The sequence below is a fragment of the Mizuhopecten yessoensis genome, unplaced genomic scaffold, assembly GCF_002113885.1.
Source record: "Mizuhopecten yessoensis strain PY_sf001 unplaced genomic scaffold, ASM211388v2 scaffold6505, whole genome shotgun sequence".
Taxonomy (NCBI): domain Eukaryota; kingdom Metazoa; phylum Mollusca; class Bivalvia; order Pectinida; family Pectinidae; genus Mizuhopecten; species Mizuhopecten yessoensis.
Window position 1 is genome coordinate 887,324 of NW_018406583.1, and position 21,672 is coordinate 908,995.

Sequence of the window (21,672 nt, forward strand, 5' to 3'; positions counted from 1 at the left end):
TTATACTAATACTACACTGTACGTAAGTCCAAAAAAAATGAACATTTAGTGCAGAAATATGTGTGTTCTTAAGTGCAATTCAGTCGCTGAAGCTTAAACGATTTTCATCTTACTTAAAGTCAGAGAAGTATATGCTGTGTAAGTCTCTATTAAAACGTTTTCAAATCACAACGAAAAACGTATTTTGCCATATATGTATTTCGGTCCTTTTTTCACATAAGTACAAAAGTTTGTTGCCTTTATGTTCGTTGTTACCATTATGTGGTGCTTTTTGAACTTAAATACAAAATACTTTGTACTTTTATGAGTGCTAAAATCTTGCGCTAAAGTAGGTTAAGTATATATGTTGAACTAAAACGGCCGCTCCATAGTGGAGAAAACTACGGCCACAACTTTAATCAATGACTACGGATCCATGTTGAGATCAGGCGCTTTCATCTGCATGTATGACACATAATGGTCCGCTGGAAGCCCTTGAAAAACATTTCATTTCCATGGCGTGATAATACTGATGATCAGGGTCACATTGATCGATATTTTTCATATAGATAGTTTCCATTAGCTCTTGCCTAAAAGGGTGACAAGAGTTACTCCCCTTTGGTCGTAACTGTACCAATACATTTTTAGAGACAGAATACACAAAATCTCTGGAAGTATCGAGGTATTTCTCAAAAATACATTTTTTGCCGGTTTGCACGCAATCAGGGAATCGAGATTGGCGATTCCCGTCCGTCTGTCCATCAGTCTGCACTAAGTTTAAGAAGAATGGTTAAGCTCAGTTTCCAAGTTATTAATTATCCCACATCAACTAAAATTGCATGGCTTATGCTTCTAAGGATGCTAATCACATGCGAAGCTTCGGATGCTGGTTCTGACCCACATTTTCCGCTTGACTGAGCAGGTTAAGGGTTAAGAAGATTGGTTAAGGTCCGGTTCATCTGCACTATGGTTAAGAAGATTGGTTTAGGTCACTTACGAAGTAACTTCTTGTTGTACATCAACTAAACTTACATGTTTTACGTATCTAAGGATGCTTACCAATGCGATGCTTTGGATGCTGGTTCTAACCTACATTTTCCATTTCAGTGACCAGGTTAAGACAATTTTTAAGGTCAGTTACTAAGTAACCACTTGTTGTATATCAACTTAACTTGCATGGTTTATGTATTTTAAAGGATGCTTATCACATGTGATGCTTGGGATGCTGGTTCTGACTTAATCAATGATCCCGTTGCTTTTCAATATCCCCCATCTTGAAGATGTACTGCAGCAATCCTGCCAAAACTAAATTTGCGATAATGACATGTTAAGTTAAGCATGTTTTGGGGAAAAAACTAGACCCAGATAATTATAATCTTTTTCTTTTATATCATATGTATGACTTCAAAAGGAAAAAATAAATCATCTATTGTTATCAGGTGTACTTTGTTGTATTCTTTCAAATTATCAATCAATTGAAGTTGATGTATTCGTTACATTATTGGTATTATAGTGGAACGATAATTATAAAAATACGAAATAAGTATATCCACTTTGAAAGCCATCATACGGCCATTTCGCCCATAATAGACTTACCGGTGTTTCTGAAGGTGAAAAGAATGAAAAATACATGTCTCACATGTGCTGAAAATGTAGAAATACCTGCAACCTATAATACCTTTATTACTTTTAGACTATAGAAGAGCTAACACGATAGAGGTATATAAAATCATGACAGGGATATTTCACCTTTCAGTAGTACCATCACCATGAGGGGACATAAACTGAATTTATATAAACAAAGAACGCGCATTAACATCAGGAAACATTTCTTCCTCCAGCGAACGATGGACACATGGAACAGTCTGTAATCAGAGGTTGTAACGTCACAAACTGTCCGAGAATTTGAATCCAGACTTAATCACTTTCGGAAGAGACGCCATATTGTTTAGGGGACTGACTCCAGGGCTCCCCAACCCTGGCAGTTCCTATCAATTTATTTATATATATTTGTATATACTTATCAGTATTATATATATATATAATATTTGGCTGGGGGAAATAAAATATTTGAAAAAAAGAAAAAAGAAAAATATTGGAAGAACCAGCCACTTCTCTATAACAACAGGGAACCTATTGAGGCCACGAATATTTAAGTTAACAAGAAACTAACACTCATTTAATATATAAAGGAACATATTATATCTACATTAAATATGAACCATTTACCTGAAATATAATACAATGTACAGATAATTGATAGTGTATGAACTTACAAATACCGAGCTGTGACATTATCAGCAATGGACTTGTAAAGATTATCATAAATCATGTTATTACCAATAATATCAACCAACCTTTATTTATAAAACAGAGCTGACAGCAGAGGAAATGTAAACATTCCTATGGTCAGAATAAAATCTGTGTCTATTACGTCCACAGATAAAACAGACATTTCACATTTTAACAATTATTTCATGTCAACAGTGTGAGAATAATTTTCTAACCATGAAATAACTGTTATAGCATACACTTGTACGTTCTGGAAGCAATGTGTGAGATTTGTTGGAGCATTAGAACTCTTTTGTGTTCTGAACAAGGGGGAGATAAGCTAGTAGGAAAATTCAGCTGAGAAATTCTTCATAAATGTTTATTGTATTAATTGCACATCTGTGTACTGTAAAGCGCTTTAGAGTGGCTTACATTAGCTAGATAGGGCGCTATATCAAATGTTGTATATTTATTTATTTATAAAACTTTGGGGCTGGTAGCCAGTCTACTGACTATAGCTCGAACGCTACATTAACGTAACGACCTGGAAGCACTGCTTTTGGGGTTCATTCGGAGTGTTTCAATTTTTTGCTATTGTTATTAATTCTTTGACATATATAGCTTCTTCAATTGTCCGGATATTTTAATACACGTGACATACCCCTTACCCCATACAACTCGCTGTCTTCATATGCAAAACAGCTACGTAGCAAAAGATCTCTTTAACACACAATGTCCAAAGCCTTATCAACACGCCGAGTTTTAAAAAAAAATTAAAATCATTTTTTCTTGCATATGGTTTTGAGTTTAGTTCTCATTATTGTTAAATTCAGTTGATAAGACATGTATGTAATATTCCTATACAGGGGTTTTAATTTAAATCTAGATTAACACTGTTATGGAGGGGCAACTTTGTCTTCATTTTACAGATTAAGCTGCAAATACTTTTAACAATCTTCCTACAATTCTAGATGTTATCACAAGTATCTCTCATTGTACGGCCTTATGAGTTAATTAATCTTCAATATTATAATGTTCTAAGTCGTAAATGAGCCATGAGGTATTGTTAAAAACAGTCACATTAAAGCAATAGGCGATTAAAACTCATGTTAAATGTCTCATTATTTTTATTCTTAAATTAAGTAATTAAAAATGTGTATTAGATAATGAAATTATTAAGTATATGTTCAAATAAACGCAGACCATTCTGTGGTGTTCAAACGGAGAATACTTGCAAGGCATGCTAGTCTACGTTCAACGGTATGTATAAAATATCACGTTTTGTTTCAATTGGTGTATTGGCGTGGGTCAAAGTTAGTGCAAGGCATGGACAGTGCTGAATGAAGTAGAAAACTTGTTATATCGCTGGTGTTAAGTCATGGCATTCATGTTTTATATATAACTTATTCGTTCACACGTATACTAGTACATACACAGGTGTTAATACTGTGTATATAGATAGACAAAATCTGTGTTGAATAATATATGGCTTCGATAAACATTCATCTTAAGTACAGCTTTATGCAAATTAAAGTCACCAAATACTTACGGTCAGCGTATATTTTTACATTAATGAACACCCATATATGGTTACATGTATAAATAGTCCCCAACCAAAACCTGGAGTGAGTTGGGATGGGGGATGGGGGATGGGGTTTGGGACTTAAGGTTTGCCCCCCTCCCCGTCCCCCCTCCCCGTCCGTCGGTCCTTCCGTCCGTGCGTCTTGTGCATATCTGTAAGAATCTGTCACTTACCATTTCCGAATTTTGTAAGGACCTCTGGGTATTTCTGAGTGTCGCGCATGGAAACCAAACATCGTACCGCTTTATGTATCAAAGAGTTATGGTCCTTCGTTAATTTAAGATATCAAAGTGTGTTCAGAGATTGCGGACTATTGGTTGCTAGCAATATTTTACCTTATTTGAATTGTAACATGTCTGTTATTTTGTTCGCACCGTTTTGAATTGGCTTTGATCTAGTAAAACACTATTAATATCAGTGAAACAAACTATTGTATATCCCTACAACAAGTGCAATAAATGTATATAGTGACGTTAAGAACAGCAAGACGGTGACTTCACAAATGCACGACAATTGACAAATATGGTGCCGTTTTCCTTTGTTTTCCCCGGTCTAAAATATTCACAAAATATGTACAGGTAATTGAACATGCTTTAGCTTAATATATAGGATGAAAACGTTAAGAAACTCTTTCCATTTTTCCTAAAGCTTGGTTCATTAAATCATGTGTAATAGGAAAGAGTTTGTCGTTCTCATACAATTGGTTGTATATCTCTGTTTTTAAAACATATTTTGAAAAATATATTTATATAATTTTTTAACTGGTGCCGTTGACAGAAAACTAATATTTTCACGCAAATAAGCAAAACTCCTAAATTCTGCCATATATATATGTATGAATAAAATATATATTGTATTCAATGGGAAAACAATTAACGTTTCTATTTATTACATTATTAAACTACTAACAGCATCAAACAGTTAAAGATTTGATTGCATAATATTTTCCGCCATATTCTAATGACTTCACGTTGACAGCAAGACTGAAAATGATTGCAAACGGGTTATTGAAATCCTACCATTTTCTGCTTATTTCTGGTAAGATTTGATTACAAGATGTCACTAACTGGGTACTTAGATACATTATTTCTTGCATGTAGCAAAGATGTGCGTTAACAACCGCTTTTTTCTATGATCGGGTCGTCTACATCTAACCAGAAATCCCTGAATTTGGGTGCAGCGAATGGGAAAAACCCTTTTGATTGGTCAATACCTAAAGTTATATTTTCAAACTGTTTGATAATTATAGTTTTTGATATATTTAACAATGTTAAAGTTAGATAAAGTTGTAGACCTCAATATGCCACGGACAAAAATGTAACAAATTACTCTCTTCTTTGTTCCTACAGATGTAGATCCCTCAGCACCACCTCTCGACGATGGCAACGACCAAAACGACCTGACGTTCGAGCTGTTGATCTATACGAATTCAACGCCTCAGCCATGAAGGTTCTAGAGAAAGTTTTAAACAGATATCTACTAGACAGTTTCTTTACATACCCTTCTCAATGATTCAATAGGGAAATATGGACTAAGGACAATACTTAATAGTTGACAAAATGCAAATGCAAGGAAAGTGTGTCCCAAAACGTAAGGGCATACTCCGTGTATTAGCGGGGCTAGTAGCGTTTACAGCGCTATCCGTGTTTGTTGAGTTGTCTGTTGCAGACTGGCGATATGACATCGTGGCAAACACAAACCCAGAACCTCCGCAAGACGTTCTTGTCATCGACATCCCACCAACTGCCATCCCGGTGAAGAAGGAGAAGATCGTATACCAGTCGTACGAGAAAGATTTCGCCTACCCATCTTTTGTAAACTTGTCCGCATTAGTTGCCGAGGCAACCCGAAAGAACATGACTTTTATACAGAACCCCCCGATAAACTACCATCCTTATAGGTATAACAACGTGCCAGCCAACTGCCGACTACCGATGGATGGAGGTTCTACAAAACGCATCCTCATCATTGTCAAGTCGTTTGTGGGAAACGTTGAGATGCGTGTTGCAATAAGATCGCTTTGGGAGAAGATTAAAGACCCTTACATGGCTCTCGTGTTCATGCTGGGGGAATATCCGAAGGAAAATAATGGCCGACGCTGGCCCATAGACAGGGAGAATAGGATCTACAAGGATCTTATACAGGAAAACTTCGATGATTCCTACTTTAACAATACATTGAAGACCATCATGGGGTTTAACTGGGCAGTGAACAAATGTCCACAGGCGGACCTGCTTCTCTTTCACGATGATGACTATCACGTGAAATATACGAATCTGTCCATTCATCTTCGAAAAGTATTAGCAGTCAACAAAACAAACATCTACAGCGGAAGTTTGGCGGTAAAAGCAAGACCTTACAGAAATCGAGGAGAGCGTTGGTTTGTAACCATTCATCAGTACCCGTTCGATGTTTTCCCGCCTTATGTAGGCGGTGGAGCGTACGTTGTGTCAGCAGACGTGGCAAGGAAATTTCAAATGGCGTTCCCACATGTACGGTACCTGAGTTTTGACGACGTGTATTTAGGAATTGTGGCTAGGAAGTTAGATATCATACCTACAAGCGATATGCTTCTCGATACTCTCTACCCGGATGCTCTCGCGCAGGAGTGTTCCCATAAAGCGAACGAATTATTCAGAGGTCAGTGTCCTCTAGCGATCAAAAAGCGGCAAATAGCAAACACGCCGGAAATTGTTGAGGAGAGTGAAACGAATAACACCGATAACAGTAGCGCTATGCCATATCTGTCGTTTGAAAATAGTTTTTCTTTCCCGTTAGAGGCTAATATAAGATCGGCAATTAATGGGAAGATAATTCATAATCATAGAATAAATCTCAGAAATATAAATGCTCATCCCTATCTGTATATAAGTGAACCGGCAGAGTGTAAGTTTGCCAAACACAGTCAAAATATCATTGTATTTGTGAAGTCTTATGTTAAAAATGTAGAACAAAGGGCTGCAATACGTAGGATGTGGAACGAAAGTCTTCAGACGCATTCCACATCTCTAAAGTTGGTTTTCCTCCTCGGACAGGGAATCTATCCAGAAGACAAACCTCCTGTGGAAGCGGAGGTCGAGACTCACAAAGACATTTTACAGGAGGATTTCACAGAACACTACAGAAACAATACCTACAAAGTTGTTATGGCACTGAATTGGGTAATGGCGAATAAAGCATGTTTTAGGACGCGTTTGCTGCTGTTTCTAGACGACGATTACTATGTACATCAGAAAGAATTGCTGACATATTTGCACGGGTTATCCAACCATAATACACTATTTCTCGGAAAAGTCATGAAAAAGCAGGTTCCATGCAGACTTGAACGCGACAAGAGAAATCTTGTCTACAAGCAATATCCATTCGATATGTTTCCTGACTATATAAAAGGTGGTGTGTTTTTATTGTCATTCGAAGTTGCCCGTAAGTTTCAGCTCTCTTTTCCATACGTGAAGTATCTTCCCCTGGACGATGTGTACCTTGGAATCGTGGCCTGGAAGTTGCACATAGACCCCAAACATGACCTAGTTTTTGACACATCGTCGCGTTCTGCTTTAACTTACGAATGTTCACATGTTGCCGCGCGGCTTATAAAAGGAAAATGTCCTCTGCGCGGAGAAGTTATAAAGAGTACTGTTCCTAAGATAACCAGACGAAGAGAAGGATTTTTTTCCCGTTTGATGAAATTACCTCAAATTTTTCAGTCCTTGTTTGGTAAGTTTACGAAATAAATATAATTTAACATTCATACTGGTTGATTTTATTTACCATAGATAACGCAACGCATGAATCTGTATGTATAGCATGTGTAATTTCACCAGTTTGACGTCACAAGAAAACTATGATGAACGATTAGAAAGAGAGGTAGTTAAAGTGTTATCAGTTGTAGTAAATATTTACCATTGTATGGAATTACCATTATGTAACCATACCACATTCAGATGACATTAATATAACCTATGAATGTCATGAGCCGATTGTTGACGTCATCATAATTATGACGTTATAATTGGATACCACTGACCACCTGGACAGATAGCCATTCTGTAAAAAAAAAAACATTTAAGAATATTTTATTGTACTGATCCTATGTACAAAAGGTACAAAGGAATTGGACAACAGGCATAGCCTATATAAGCCCTTTCCTTACAAAATATAACAGCATATACGCATCATACAGACGGTTCTTAAAATATGTTTCTTTTGTATTAATTTGTTTTGCATTTTGATTTTGATTGGACAATACATATTTCAATTATCGCAATTGTTGTAGGAGAGATTATTTGACAATACTACTTGAGAAGCTAATAAAAACATCTGGTGTCTCTAATGTAATTCTGAACCGTCTCCACAATATTTCTATTCATTCAACAAGCATATTAGATAAATCCATTACTTGAATATTCAAATCTGAATGATAGTTAATGCAAAATGAATTTTCAATGAGATAAACAATTTCGAAAAATAGTAAATATATATTGCAAGTATTGAACTGCTTTTAGTTGGCATTCACAGGCAATATGAATGCCAAATGGGCAAAGAAAAATCCAACATGAAGCAGTGGCACGCTTAATTAAATTTGCTTTTGTTCAGTTGGCATTCATATTGCCTTTGTTTACATGTACTCACTTTGATTTGCTTATATATGTATATAATATATATATCTTGTTTATATAAATGAAAATCAATATTTTGTTTTAGCAAGGTAAATTTATATCAATATTTCTTTTAGCGTTTATATCAGATTTATATTATAATGATATAAACCAATTTATTGTAATTTCAATGAGTTTACTAAGTCCTTTTCTACCTTCATATTTTCATTAAAGATGGACGAGCTCGGTCGATTGTACACACAACCCCTGTAGGCGATGGTAACACTTGCTGTACATCACAGTAACCTCCTGTTAATACTTATCAATTACATGTTAATCTCTTGGATATAATAGAATGTTTACCCTACAGTGGTGGTCATAAGATGTGTTCTGTTATAAGCTCTATCAACCAAACTATGCGACCGAGCGGTGCACAGAAAGCGCCTGAGTATAGCTAGTATGATGATTGCTGTTTGTCTACCTCGATACATTGATGTAGGCCAAATATCAATGAATCGATAAATTTTCCAAAGCGCCTTAGCCATATCGCTTCAGGTTTAGAACACGCGTATCAATGCGACGTGAATCGGCTTTGTTATTAAGATTCACACCTTTGATAATGAACATGTTTTTTAAAATCTTCCACTGTTTTGTTAAAGAGTTCAATTCTGGTCTTTGTTGGGCAATCAACACCAAGGTTGATATATGATCTTGTTGACGCTACAGACAGCAATGTAAATGGTTAACACACATATACCAACTGAATACTGTCACAAAATGGAGCGAGTTTATGTGTAGTAAAAGAGACATGGTTTGAGGTTTAAAATCTTTCACGATAAAGACGTGGATGTGCTTGGATCAAGTGAAATCAAGAAGGTTGGGTAAGTATCAGTATTAATATAAATGTATTGATAATTTATTGATTTTACCATAAACTATTAATGCTGTAGTAGAAACAAGTAAGACGCAATGTGGTGGTATCTAATATAAATAAATATAATAATAATACATAACAGAAAAAAGCTTGGCATGGTATTCAATTACGAAAAGATGACATATATTTTCTATGTCAAATCACTCTATTATCAGTTATTATACAAATCAAAATAATATATATCCTGGACGGATTTGTCGAGTGATTAACACTCCGGCCTTCCACACAGGCGGCCGGGGTCCGATCCCCGAATTCGTCGCATGGATATTCAGAGAAACTGTTTTTCACCTGTCCACACAACTCCATTGACCCATGTGGAGTATGCATTGGTCTAGGGTTGATGTTGCGGTATCTGTGCTGTGGCATTCAAGTGAGGTGGCACTATAAATGATGCCATCGGAAAGACGGTCCTACCACAAGCATACACACACAGGGAGATATTAGCCAGGTGGCATAGGACTAGTAGCTAGCGCCTGCTAACACAGCTCCTGCGAATTCCTTAATATTGTATTGAATAATATATATGCTTATTGTATTAATTGTATATCTATGTACTGTAAAGCGCTTTAGAGTGGCCTATGTTACAGTAGCTAGATAGGTCGCTATATCAAATGTTTATTATTAATTTTATTATGATATATATATATATATATATACTGTATATATCTGTTTATGTATTCAAACCGTATACTTATTCATAAAAGGACATGTAATATACAAAAATAGTTGACAAGTGAGAGGAGTTAGACGATCTTGTTCATGGATGAAGGATAATGTATACTACTATTTCAGTACTTCTTAACAGTGCATATAACAACATTTCAATGATGTATCATACTAATTGTATTTCAGGGTAAATATATATACTTAAGTATAAAATCAGTATTGCTCCCGGAATATGATACATAAACATTAAGTTGTCAGCTGGTCGAAGCTGCCTTTTAAAAATGAAATGCCTCAATCACTTTGTTTGCCGTGCACATACCAACCTTATCTGTGATATAAAATCATAAGTGTTTGTACAATGTGTATACTGTTGTGTACTTCTCTTTTGTAAGCTGTAGTTTTATTATATATCACAGTTTGTTGACTGACTCTCAACGATAATGAAATTGTATCGAATGTTCTCCTAGGGGAGATATCATTTAAATGCGTCACCGGTAATTGTGACGTCATCAAAATTGAATGACGAATTCAATACTCCACATGTGTTTTGTTTACAAACAGACTACTGTCGGTGGAGTTGTGACTGAAATAACAGGATTGGAGTAAAACAATCATCCCCTTCCTTGAGAGTGTAACAGAGAAATCTCTAACCCTCGGGGTGATTTTTGTTGCTTACCTTCGGCAGAGCCTTGGGTTAGACAACCAAATACATCACCCCTCGGGTTCGAGATTTCTCCGTCACACCCTCAAGGTAGAAGGAGATTCTATTAGTCGTTTCCTTGTGGAGATAGCCTCTAGCAGAATAGCACGTGTAAAATTGATACGACAAACGTGATTTTATTTCCAACATACCAGACTTTTCTCAGTTAAGTTGTACACGTGATGGAAAAATATAGGAATCCCCTACCTTGCAGGTATAACAAAAAAGGGAATTTCAACCCTCGGGGTAAATATTTGGTTGCCTTACCCTCAACAGAACCTCGGATAAGAGAACTAAGTGATAGAGGTTTACATCCTCAATGTAGGGATTTTTTTTATTTATCTCTATATTTTTTAAGTAATGATGAACATAAATAAATAAATATACAACATTTGATATATATAACAATGTTATTTCAGTTTTTCTATATAAATCACAATAAAATGTATATAATTCATTACTGTGGATATAAGAATAATTGCTTCATTCAGTATTGAAGTATATCTAATAACATAATTCAGTATTGATATATTCTACAATATCATCTTAGTATCGACGTATATACATGTATATATTTTTTTCGTATAATATGATATCAGTATTGAAGTAAACATATTTTTTACAATATGATTTCAGTATAAATGAGCAACTTACATATTTTTCTGTTACGGTGATTATTACAAGATATTATTTTAAGTTTGACGGCTATCTTTCCATCAGATTTCAGATTTGATGTGGATATTTTGATGTTATGTTTTTCAATTATTTGAAAGTAGTAAATAGGTAATAATTATCACATGTCAATTTTTGCGTTTATAGGTTGATGCAAAACAAGACTTGTCAGTTTGTGGATGACGTCAATCCCGAAACCCCGCGACAAACATGGGCTACAAAGGTGTTTTTGCAGCTGATTCTACCGACGATATTATGCATATTTGAATTTTAAATCGATTACACTAACATATTGCAAATACAAACGTGTAGCTAACACACATTTGCTAGAACATGACTTCGCGAAAATCCAAGAAGCAGATAATTGTCACGACGGTAATTCTATTCATAGTTGGTAACATAAGTCTGGTGTTTGAGATTAGTTCTGTTGAAGAATCGTATGGTCGTAGAAAGCTTATCATAAGTGGCAATATGTATCAAAACGTTTCTATCTTTCAACATTATCCTCTTGATGTAGATCTAGCAAATGTTGTCAATGAGGCAATATTACATAACACAAACATTCCGTATAAACCCATTAACCCGTATTCCTATAAATGTATACACACTCCTGTTCCGTGTGATTTTAAACGAGCCGAGAATGAAAGCAATTCAATCCTTATCGTTGTGAAATCACATGTACTTAACACCAACCAACGACTTGCTATTCGACATGTGTGGAAGAATGCACGTGACAAACGCGTTCGGCTGGTATTCCTGCTTGGAACTTACAGTTTAGAAGGCGAACAATGGCGGATTGAAAAAGAAGTTAAACTGTATCACGATATCGTTCAGGGAAACTTCGTCGACAGTTTTGATCACATCACATACAAAATAGTTATGGCATTTAACTGGATCGATAGACATTGCACCCAAGCTGACTTTTTGCTATTCGTTGATGATGATTTCTACGTGTATCCGACAGCAATGTTGACATTTCTAAGACAACTACCAAATCAACAGGATACATTTATTGGAAAAGTAATACAGAAACAATTTGTTAAACATAATTAAGATATTCAAAAAACGCCTAAATTTAGGCATTATACATTTAAGGAAATACCGACGTATGTGCATGGTGGATCATTCGTGATGTCACAAGACACGGCGCACAAGTTTCATATAGCTTTTCCCTATGTTAAATACTTTGAAATTGATGATATCTATCTTGGAATTGTGGCACAAAAACTCGGCATCCATCCGCGGCATGACTCGCGTTTCGACACCAGTAGCCCCCTGGCACTAGCCTTTGAGTGTTCTCACTTTGCCCCGAGACTGTTGAAAGGGGAGTGTCCCCTATCTGGATGGCGCAGGACTCTCCCTCCTGTAACAGTAACACAGGTGACAAAGAAGCCCGATACCTTCTGGGTACGCCTCAGGATGTTACCCCAAATAATGAAATCTGCAGCAAAACAGACGTTTCATTCATTTGTATAGGATATAACAATGTTCTTTTAGAACCATAAGTACTCATAAGTATTTGCAATAAATACATATTTGATAAGTTTACGTTTTACTGTTGACATGTACTTCTAGTTACATTATCTGATATCTTTTTTTCCAATCAAAGTTCTTTTATATCAAATCATGTAGTCTAATGTGAGAAGGCGTGATTAAGTTGAGATATCTTATCATTCGCACTGTTCTTGCACTGTAGTTACATGTATTTCAGTCGTACATAAAACAGCACATATAAATGTAGATATTGTTACATGCAATTACAGCAGTGACATTTGCTAAAGTACTATTTCAAAAATGTACAAATCCTTGCCCAAGTTTCAAAACGTTTCTTAACTTAAAGAAATGCCTTAATTTAAATCTTAAGAAAAGGAAATTTTCCTTGAAGTTTGTAATTTCCCCATGTAAAGTGTAAGGTTCGAAAGACTTTACTTGGGTAAGGTAACGTTAAGGAAAATGGAATATTATATAATTGCTATGACATAACATTGTGAATTGAAAACATAGCTAACGTTTCTTTCTTGCAATATTTCAAGATTTAGATTATTACAATTTCTAATTATGAAATAAAAATCAAGGTCATTCTCAAAAATGCATATCTATCTCTTATTGTATCAATAGCAGGAGGCAACAAATCTGAATAGAAACAACATGTGTTAGAGGGAAACCTCGTCCGTTTTCCACTCAGAAAAAAGCTTACTCCGCTAATATAAACCTTCTATGTAGTGTTTAAAACAGCGTAAATGCCTAAAGAGTAGGTTAATTTGCGGTTTAAGGTTAGCTAATCCGTCGACAATCACTTTCATTATGACTTCCAATAGAATAAATAAATTTAATTCAAACTTATAAATGTCGATAAATAAATCCTCAAAACGATATATGTTTTGTTAAAGACCTCAGTGGTTATGATCACTTACGCTCTCTGCACTCCTGGAATATGTCATAGCAAAAAGTTAGGCTCAGTGTGCGCCACCTTCTGATAAATCAAGAAGACTAGCTTGATCCATTGATGTATATCAAAAGAATCTCGCGGTCGCAAAACGGTAAAGTTGACTAGCTTTGAAGTCGGGGCCGCTCCTCAGTAATCTTCAAATGAAAGATATCAGCCTAGTGACTGGTCAGGGTACTTTTATCTGAGAGTAATAAAAAAAGTAGTCGCGCGCCTTCAATTTTGTTATGACATATCCCAGGGTTGCAAAAATCGAACGTGAGTGTAACCCCTGGAGTATCGAGGATGGCCCTGAGGATATATCAGGTGTAATTGTGCAACTTGTACAAACCTCTAGTTCAATACCTCCTCTTAAAAAGGGCAGGATATAAATCAGTAACGATAAGTGAATACAATATGTATGTATTACCGTGCGAGTTTGAAACTAAATTCTTGCAGTGTTGACATTTTAAACTTATCACCTGTCGCAATATAACCCTTCCCATATCATATCATGTATCAACAGGAGACCCCAGATGTCCCGAAGGCAATAGGGCTAATATAGATCGATGGCTAATATAGATCGAGGGCTAATGCGGGTTAGGATGTGGAAGTGGTCCTATGATAACATTGCTATCATATACTGATCGTTATATATATTTGTCTACAATATCAAAAGGTTAAGCAAAAACAAAACTCGAGTGTAACGGAGGCATGTTTTCTAAAATGAGTTGATGACAAAGAACTATCGATTAAAGGGAGGTAATTCTCGAGCAAGTTTTAAACGATTTCAAAATATTCATTGAATAAGGTTACGCTGGCTCTAAATGACCGGAGTTGATGATGGGCTGTGAAATAAAAGCACACACTTCTCACATTTGGCGTTCGGTACGTAAACCTTAATCAAATTACGTGTAGGTTCCTTTGTCGCATATTTGGCAATATAAGAGTTAGTTTTATGGACTTGTCATGTCAAGACATTTTTTGTGTAAGTTGGGCACTGGCTCTTAAGGTCATAGGAGTGTGTTGATAAACGGAAATAGGAAGTACATCTCTAGTTGAAAATCCAATGTAGGGAGACAGTATCACAATTTCCGCATATTCTAATGAGTCAAGAGCTGTGATGAATATTGCATGTTTATTAATGACAGAACAGTGTGTTCTCTCAATATTAAAGTATTTCAAGGCAATCCAGGCATTAATTCAGATCTTTTTTTTATCAATGAGTCACATGTGTCCATTTTTCTATACTTCAGGAAACCTGCTACCTAGCTATTACAACTGTGTAGTTTTTCAAGAAAGATAACTCTTACATGCAATTACTATGTGTATATGGTTTTATTATAAAATGTAATTTTAAAATTAATTTTACACAATTTCAGCATTTATTAAATTAATAAATATTAATGCAATACTAATTTCTGTCAGTATCATTTTTATTGACATTATTTTGCAAAAAAATGTGTCTTTCATTTTTGTTTCAAAATTCACTCCTAATTACATAAATTTCCATTTAAAATCATTAAAATTCTGACAACCTATATTTTTTTGTGGCAGAAAATTTTCTTTACTTCAAAGCAATATAACTACAAAATTTGAAAAAAATCTACTGAGAAATGGTGACACAATCATATTACCTTGGACAAATGTAAACGTTATTGATAAAACAAAATTATTAACAATTTATACTATTGATTTATTTGTACGTTTTCAACTTATAAATTGTTATTTGCAAATATGAAATCAATTCGAGTTTGGATAATGTATTTGCCTTCATTTGCCAATATGCTATTGCCATGTTGACAAAAATACATTTCCGGGTATTTTTACCATGTACGCTGTCAAAGAACACACTGCACATGATTTAAATAAGAAAGTTAAACACACAAAAAAATGTTTCAGAATGCACCAAAGACATAATGAAAGAATCTTACAACAAAGATGTATGGGTGTTCGTTTACGGAATGACTTGTATTTTAGTAATAGCCATACTTTTATAAACGCTAAATAACGTACGTGAATACACTGTGGTTGTAATTACGTATAATTCCATTTAAATTCTTTTTTATCATTTTATTGAAAGGGTTCTCAAAATATGACTCTCAAAAGAAAACATGTTGACCCAACAGCACTTCAACAATCTTGGACACTAAAGCGGATGAATAAAGGGGTCTCACCGTGTTATTTAAATCAGATGACTAAGCGTCTCATTGACAAATGTAAAAATGGCGGCTAACGTTACCGTGCCTGCATTGGAAAGGATTGTAGCTTTTTTTATACTGGTTACCATGAATGAATAACATAATTCTTGTTAGTGTTCAATAATTACTAGAAATATTAAATAAGGAAGAAGTTAGAATGAAAAATTAGAATGATAACATTTGTAACAGAATTTACGCAACGGATTAATAATATATCTCTCAATATTGAAACGTGTATTCTTCGTAAATATTTATGGGGTAAATAAAGCAATCATGTCCTCTGTTAAGTTGCAAATTCATTTCAACAAGATTTCTTTTGATAATTAATAATGTTTGATAAAATTCTAAATATAGCCTTTTATAACTCTGCCGAATCTCTGTCAAGGATCCCCATACCACTGCCCAAACTGTAGATATACACTAGAAATTGTTTTCCGGTATGACTATAGCTTAGATAAATCATTGTTGAAAAGAAAACAAAACCTTGAAGGACTGTTCTGAAAAGAAATAAGGAATGTGAAATATGCAAGATATAATCAACAAGAGTGTTCTGCCGGCATTGAGTGGGAATCGAGTCCTGGACTTCAGATAGTTATACTAACGCTCTAACCATTGAGCCACCTGGTCAACTAAGTTTACCTTACCGATAGTGTAACAGTAACGTCCGTAACTGAATTAAGCAGAGGTTACTGTATAACTGTATATTCAAAACACCACAGTTCTTAGGGACAAGGATCTTTAATAAAAAAAAATATCTTTATTTGGAAGCACGTGTACAATGCAGACGCTAGCCGTGACGTCATTGTTCGACCAATCCGGTCTTTCTGCACCAAGACCTCGAAACGAGATGGTCACGGGTCAAAGAGTCGATTTACCCGGCTAGTCGAGATTGACACTTGAATTGTTTTGTTAATCAATACGCCCTACCTTAAACATGTGTTGGCTTGTAAGTATATCAACTGTACCCTGATTGAGATATCCCGTTACTTGATCAGGGACTTATAACATTCATGACAGTTTCGAGTTCAAAAACCTTCTATTGTTATACCTTTGATTAAATGAATAAACATCCGATTTCCTCCCAAGTATTGCAACACGTTAAGGCTGTTATTCAAATATTCTCTAGTATGACAGGGTGTACTTTAATGTGTGACAGCTCTGGCAACGACTGGTCCTTGAAGCATTTAACAGGTGTTTTTCAGGTAATAATATACATTGTTTTGTCACTATCTATTTATAGAAGATATGATAGTTCTTTGGTATATAAACTCTCAGTTTGTTGTCATATTGTCTGCCGACGTTGATGATATATTCCTCATCTCGTATATCAAGTAATCATTAACATGTGACAAGATGGTTGATTCTCTCAGTGGACTATCAGTCCCCTAACTTGGCCGTAACCGTGTAGCTGGAATTTATTTTGGCACGATGTTACATGAAATACAATATTGAAAATAGATTACCTGTTGTCGCCAAAAGTTGTAAATTTGTTTTGTCATAAAGGGTTTTATAAGTATCTTTCCCCTTTTGATCAATATACACATACTTCTAAACATTTTCTTGGTCAGTATGGATAATGAAAAGTTATTTTTACACAACCATATAGTTGTTATATATGTACCGAAATGACTCGATTCAGCTACGCTTTGTTTAATCCTTGGTATTAAGGTATAAAACAAAGCGTAGCTGAGCCGAGTCATTTCGGGACATTTATAACAACTTTTGTACATACGCTTACAGCGTAGCCGAGTCGACATCGGTTTTGTGGACAACTCGTACACATTTTACATCTTTGTGTGCATACGCTTCACTGGCCATTTGTCTGATGAAGGTGACAGTGTACATATCGTACAAGTCATCGAAACGTCACATTGGAAAAATTGTATTGGTTGTGTAAAAAGAACTTTTTATAATAATACACATACATACGTTCGGAATATGTTAGCCATTTCTTTTGGTCATTGGTATCACACTGAGTCTAACAAATATGAAATAGACATGCCGTACTTTATTTGGCTTTTGGCATTGACATCCTCAGTTTTGAAATAGGCTGTTTCTTACTTAATATATCGAGTGATTATCTCGTTATAATCAATTAAACTGTTGTATTTAAAAGTACAAGATTTGCTCATGATTACGGATTTATTTGTTTATATTCATAAAAGTATTACCTGTTATACTTTTATACTAGCATAGGAATAATAGCAACTTTCATGTTTATGCTTGCGTATGAATTTTCTATGACAATCTGTAATATTTTGGTTTTCATTTTTCTGCAGAAACGGTTATCAGAAGAAATGACATGAAATCGAAATCAACGCCCACGATAGTGTATGTCCATGCCTTTTCACGCATAGAAGTATAACTAACCATTGCTACTATGGCGAAATGGACGGTTACTCGACCTCGCTGTCCCTTGTTTCATCCTATCTTTGCCGTAAGCCTGATCAGTGTTCTTGGCCTGCTGTTACAGATGCTGAATCTTGCCCTGAAAACTACAAGTAGGCCATCCATTTGGGACAGTGAAGGAAACATTCACTCATTCCTAATTCCAACGGACGAATTAAACTCATCTGACATTGAATACCTGTCGTATCAAAAGGCTTACGCGTATCCCCCTGAAGAAGGCAATCTGTCTCAGATGATTAGGGATTACATTTCACATGACAAACCAATACCCCTTAAAGTTATCAATCCTCATCCATTCTCATACATACATCGTCCGTTGCCATGCAGTTTCGATAATGGTGCTTCTGGCAAGATGATTGTGCTTATAAAGTCCTTTGCTTTAAACTTTGGATTTCGAAAGGCTCAAAGAACACTCTGGAAGAGCGTGAACCAGACATCAATGTGCTACGTGTTCATGCTAGGTTATAACGGTAATCCGGGTGTTCAGAGGAGGATAAATGAGGAAGCCAATCGCTATAGGGACGTTATGCAAGAAGATTTCATCGATGCTTACTTCAACAACACTTACAAAACAATCATGGCGTATAACTGGGTAGTACGATATTGTCCCGACGCTAATATTTTGCTGTTTCAGGACGACGATTACCACGTTAAATGGAATGAAGTTGCAATCTATATGCGGAAACAATTCCAGGATAAGAGTGAGAATGTGTATTGTGGTAGTCTGGCCCTTAATGCCCCTCCATATAGAAAGGAGAATACTAAGTGGTTTCTTACTTTCCAGGATTATCCTTTTGACCTGTTTCCGCCGTACATAGGAGGGGGTGCATATGTTGTGTCTTTTGATGTCGCTCAACGATTTCAACGTGCATTCTCTTATGTCAGGTATTTAGGTATAGATGATGTCTATCTCGGCATTGTGGCCCAGAAACTGTCCATTCGGTCAGAAAACGAGACTCTCTTAGACACAGTGAACAGAGATTCACTAGCTAAAGAATGTTCGCATGTCGTTGATAACATCATTAATGACAAATGTGATTTAGCTGACAGGAAGCGGGAAATATTTGAGCTTGGGTTGCAGACGACAACACTTCCAACTAAAGCCATAGTACTTGTAAATGGTCAACCAGTTGAGGTGGATGATACTATATATTTATCATACGACGAAGAATTTGCATATCCTTTGAAAGTAAGACTTGATGAAGCAGTGAAGGGTGTGGTACTATACAACAACAAAATTCGTTTTTCTCCTATCAATGTTCATAATTTTTCGACAATAAATCAGCCATTGCCATGTTCATATCCGTCGCAAACGGGGAGACATCAAAACTTGCTCATCCTTGTAAAAGTAGATTCAAGCAATTACAAAATACGCAATGAGATCAGATCTTTGTGGAAATCTCTTAATGATCCTGCGATCAGAGTGATATTCCTGCTAGGACATTCCTCGAAAATTCAAACTCGAGTCGACAAGGAAAGTGCTCACCACAAAGACATTCTACAGGAAAAGTTCAAAGAGCACCATATGCACTCTACCCGCAAAATTGTAATGGGATTTAACTGGGTAGAGACCAAATGTTCTAAGGCCGACCTGGTGTTAGTGTTAGAGAGTATATACCACGTTAACTCGACACAGATGATAGATCATCTGCAAAGATTATCAAAGAAGAAAGACGTTTTCATAGGTAAACTTTGGAAAAATGTTAGTCCTCACAGAGAAAAAGATAATAAATGGAAACTGAGTTATGACCATTATCCATTTGACAAATTCCCTCCCTATTTGTCAGGTGGAGCTTTCGTGACATCTTTTAACATTGTACGTAAGTTTAAAATTGCTTTTCCATATGTTAAGTACTTCGGAATTGACGATGTTTACTTGGGTATAATTGCAAAGAAGCTTCGCATAATACCGACACACGACTCCTACTTTGAACCTCTTAGCACAATAGCTCTTGTTAAGAGGTGCCCTCGAGAGTTTTATAGGATCGTTAATGGACGATGTGTGGAGCAGAATTCTCTTCCGTCGTCAGGTTCTAATAAACATTATATGTGCAACATTTTTCTTTACTTTTACCTTTCTGCGTACTCTTTTATTCAAATTTTATATTTCTGCTGATGAAATAAGTCTTATTATTATAATGACAATTGATTCTCAATTTTGCTAATTTTATATTATAGCTAGCCATTTGGCATTTTGAAACATGTTGAATTGGAGAAAAATAATCTTTATCCAATATTAAGCGATGGTACTTTGTACAAGAATATAATGTCTAGCCCTCAGCAGAGCCTGAGACTGGAAATTTCAGAATGTCGAGATTTTGCATGTTTACGCGATAGAAGATTGCTTTTCAGATAGTTAACTTTATACTATCAAACTGCATAAAAGTTATTAATGTTATAATATTCTTTTCTTGGCTTTTACCATATTGATATGCATACAACATTTATTTACATACAAGATGTGTATTATTTGTGTATGTATTGTCAAAATAACAGTATCATTTTCCTTATTTGAACCTGTTGCCAATCTGTATCACAAAAGATTTCATTTAATACATGCTTAACATCCATCCAAGTTCTAAGAATGAATTATATATAATATTTGCAATATTTCATTAAAAAAAATCGATGCAATGTTCATTGTGTTATGTAAAACAATGTATTCTATTATCTTGTTCATTTTATCAAATACATTAAAATACATTGTATGTTATTTAACGGTTAAGGTATCATCATCAATAAACATTTGAATACAAACTGACCTTTTTATGAATTATGTTTCGTAAAAGAAAAGAAAAAACCTAATGAACATTTTAGCAAACAGCGTTTTGGCCCTCGCATTGACATTATGCTTAATACATTAAGATACATTTTCGAACAAGATATCGATATATTCGGCCATACAAGTGAACTATTACAGGAACTTTACCATTTTTGTTTGTTTATTTCATTGTGTAGTAGCTACAACAGCGAAAATTTCATTTCACCAAAACAGTTGGAGGTATTAAAATCCACGATTGCTAACGAGGCTATAAGCCATTTTGAATGGCTACTCAACCCAACTGTATTTCATTTGTTTTTAACTTTAGCTTACTGAAATACGATAAATTGTGTATTTATATAAACATCTTGGTGTATGCATCAACCATGCACCAATGCAATTGATACAAAATGCTATTCTGCTCGGTAACAGTGTAAATATCTTTTGTCCCCCTGGCTTAAATGTAATAAAGGATGA

The 21,672-nt window shown here is 35.3% G+C and overlaps 2 protein-coding genes across 2 annotated transcripts; both read left to right on the forward strand.

The window, feature by feature from the left end:
• The first annotated feature begins 3,446 nt into the window (after positions 1–3,446).
• Positions 3,447–7,563, forward strand: LOC110452230. The gene is made up of 2 exons (XM_021500609.1): positions 3,447–3,510; positions 5,182–7,563. Exon 2 carries the CDS (start codon positions 5,392–5,394, stop codon positions 7,561–7,563), a length of 2,172 nt encoding a protein of 723 aa, XP_021356284.1. The 5' UTR covers positions 3,447–3,510; positions 5,182–5,391.
• Positions 7,564–17,147: 9,584 nt separating this feature from the next.
• LOC110452226 lies at positions 17,148–21,054 on the forward strand. The gene is made up of 2 exons (XM_021500604.1): positions 17,148–17,227; positions 18,305–21,054. The coding sequence occupies exon 2, from the start codon at positions 18,406–18,408 to the stop codon at positions 20,548–20,550; it is 2,145 nt and encodes a 714-aa protein (XP_021356279.1). The 5' UTR covers positions 17,148–17,227; positions 18,305–18,405; the 3' UTR covers positions 20,551–21,054.
• The last annotated feature ends 618 nt before the right edge of the window (positions 21,055–21,672 follow it).

What these genes read in the sequence shown, in the direction of transcription:
- LOC110452226 (XM_021500604.1), top strand. Translation starts at nt 18,406, where the DNA reads ATGGCGAAATGGACGGTTACTCGACCTCGCTGTCCCTTGTTTCATCCT.
- LOC110452230 (XM_021500609.1), top strand. Translation starts at nt 5,392, where the DNA reads ATGCAAATGCAAGGAAAGTGTGTCCCAAAACGTAAGGGCATACTCCGT.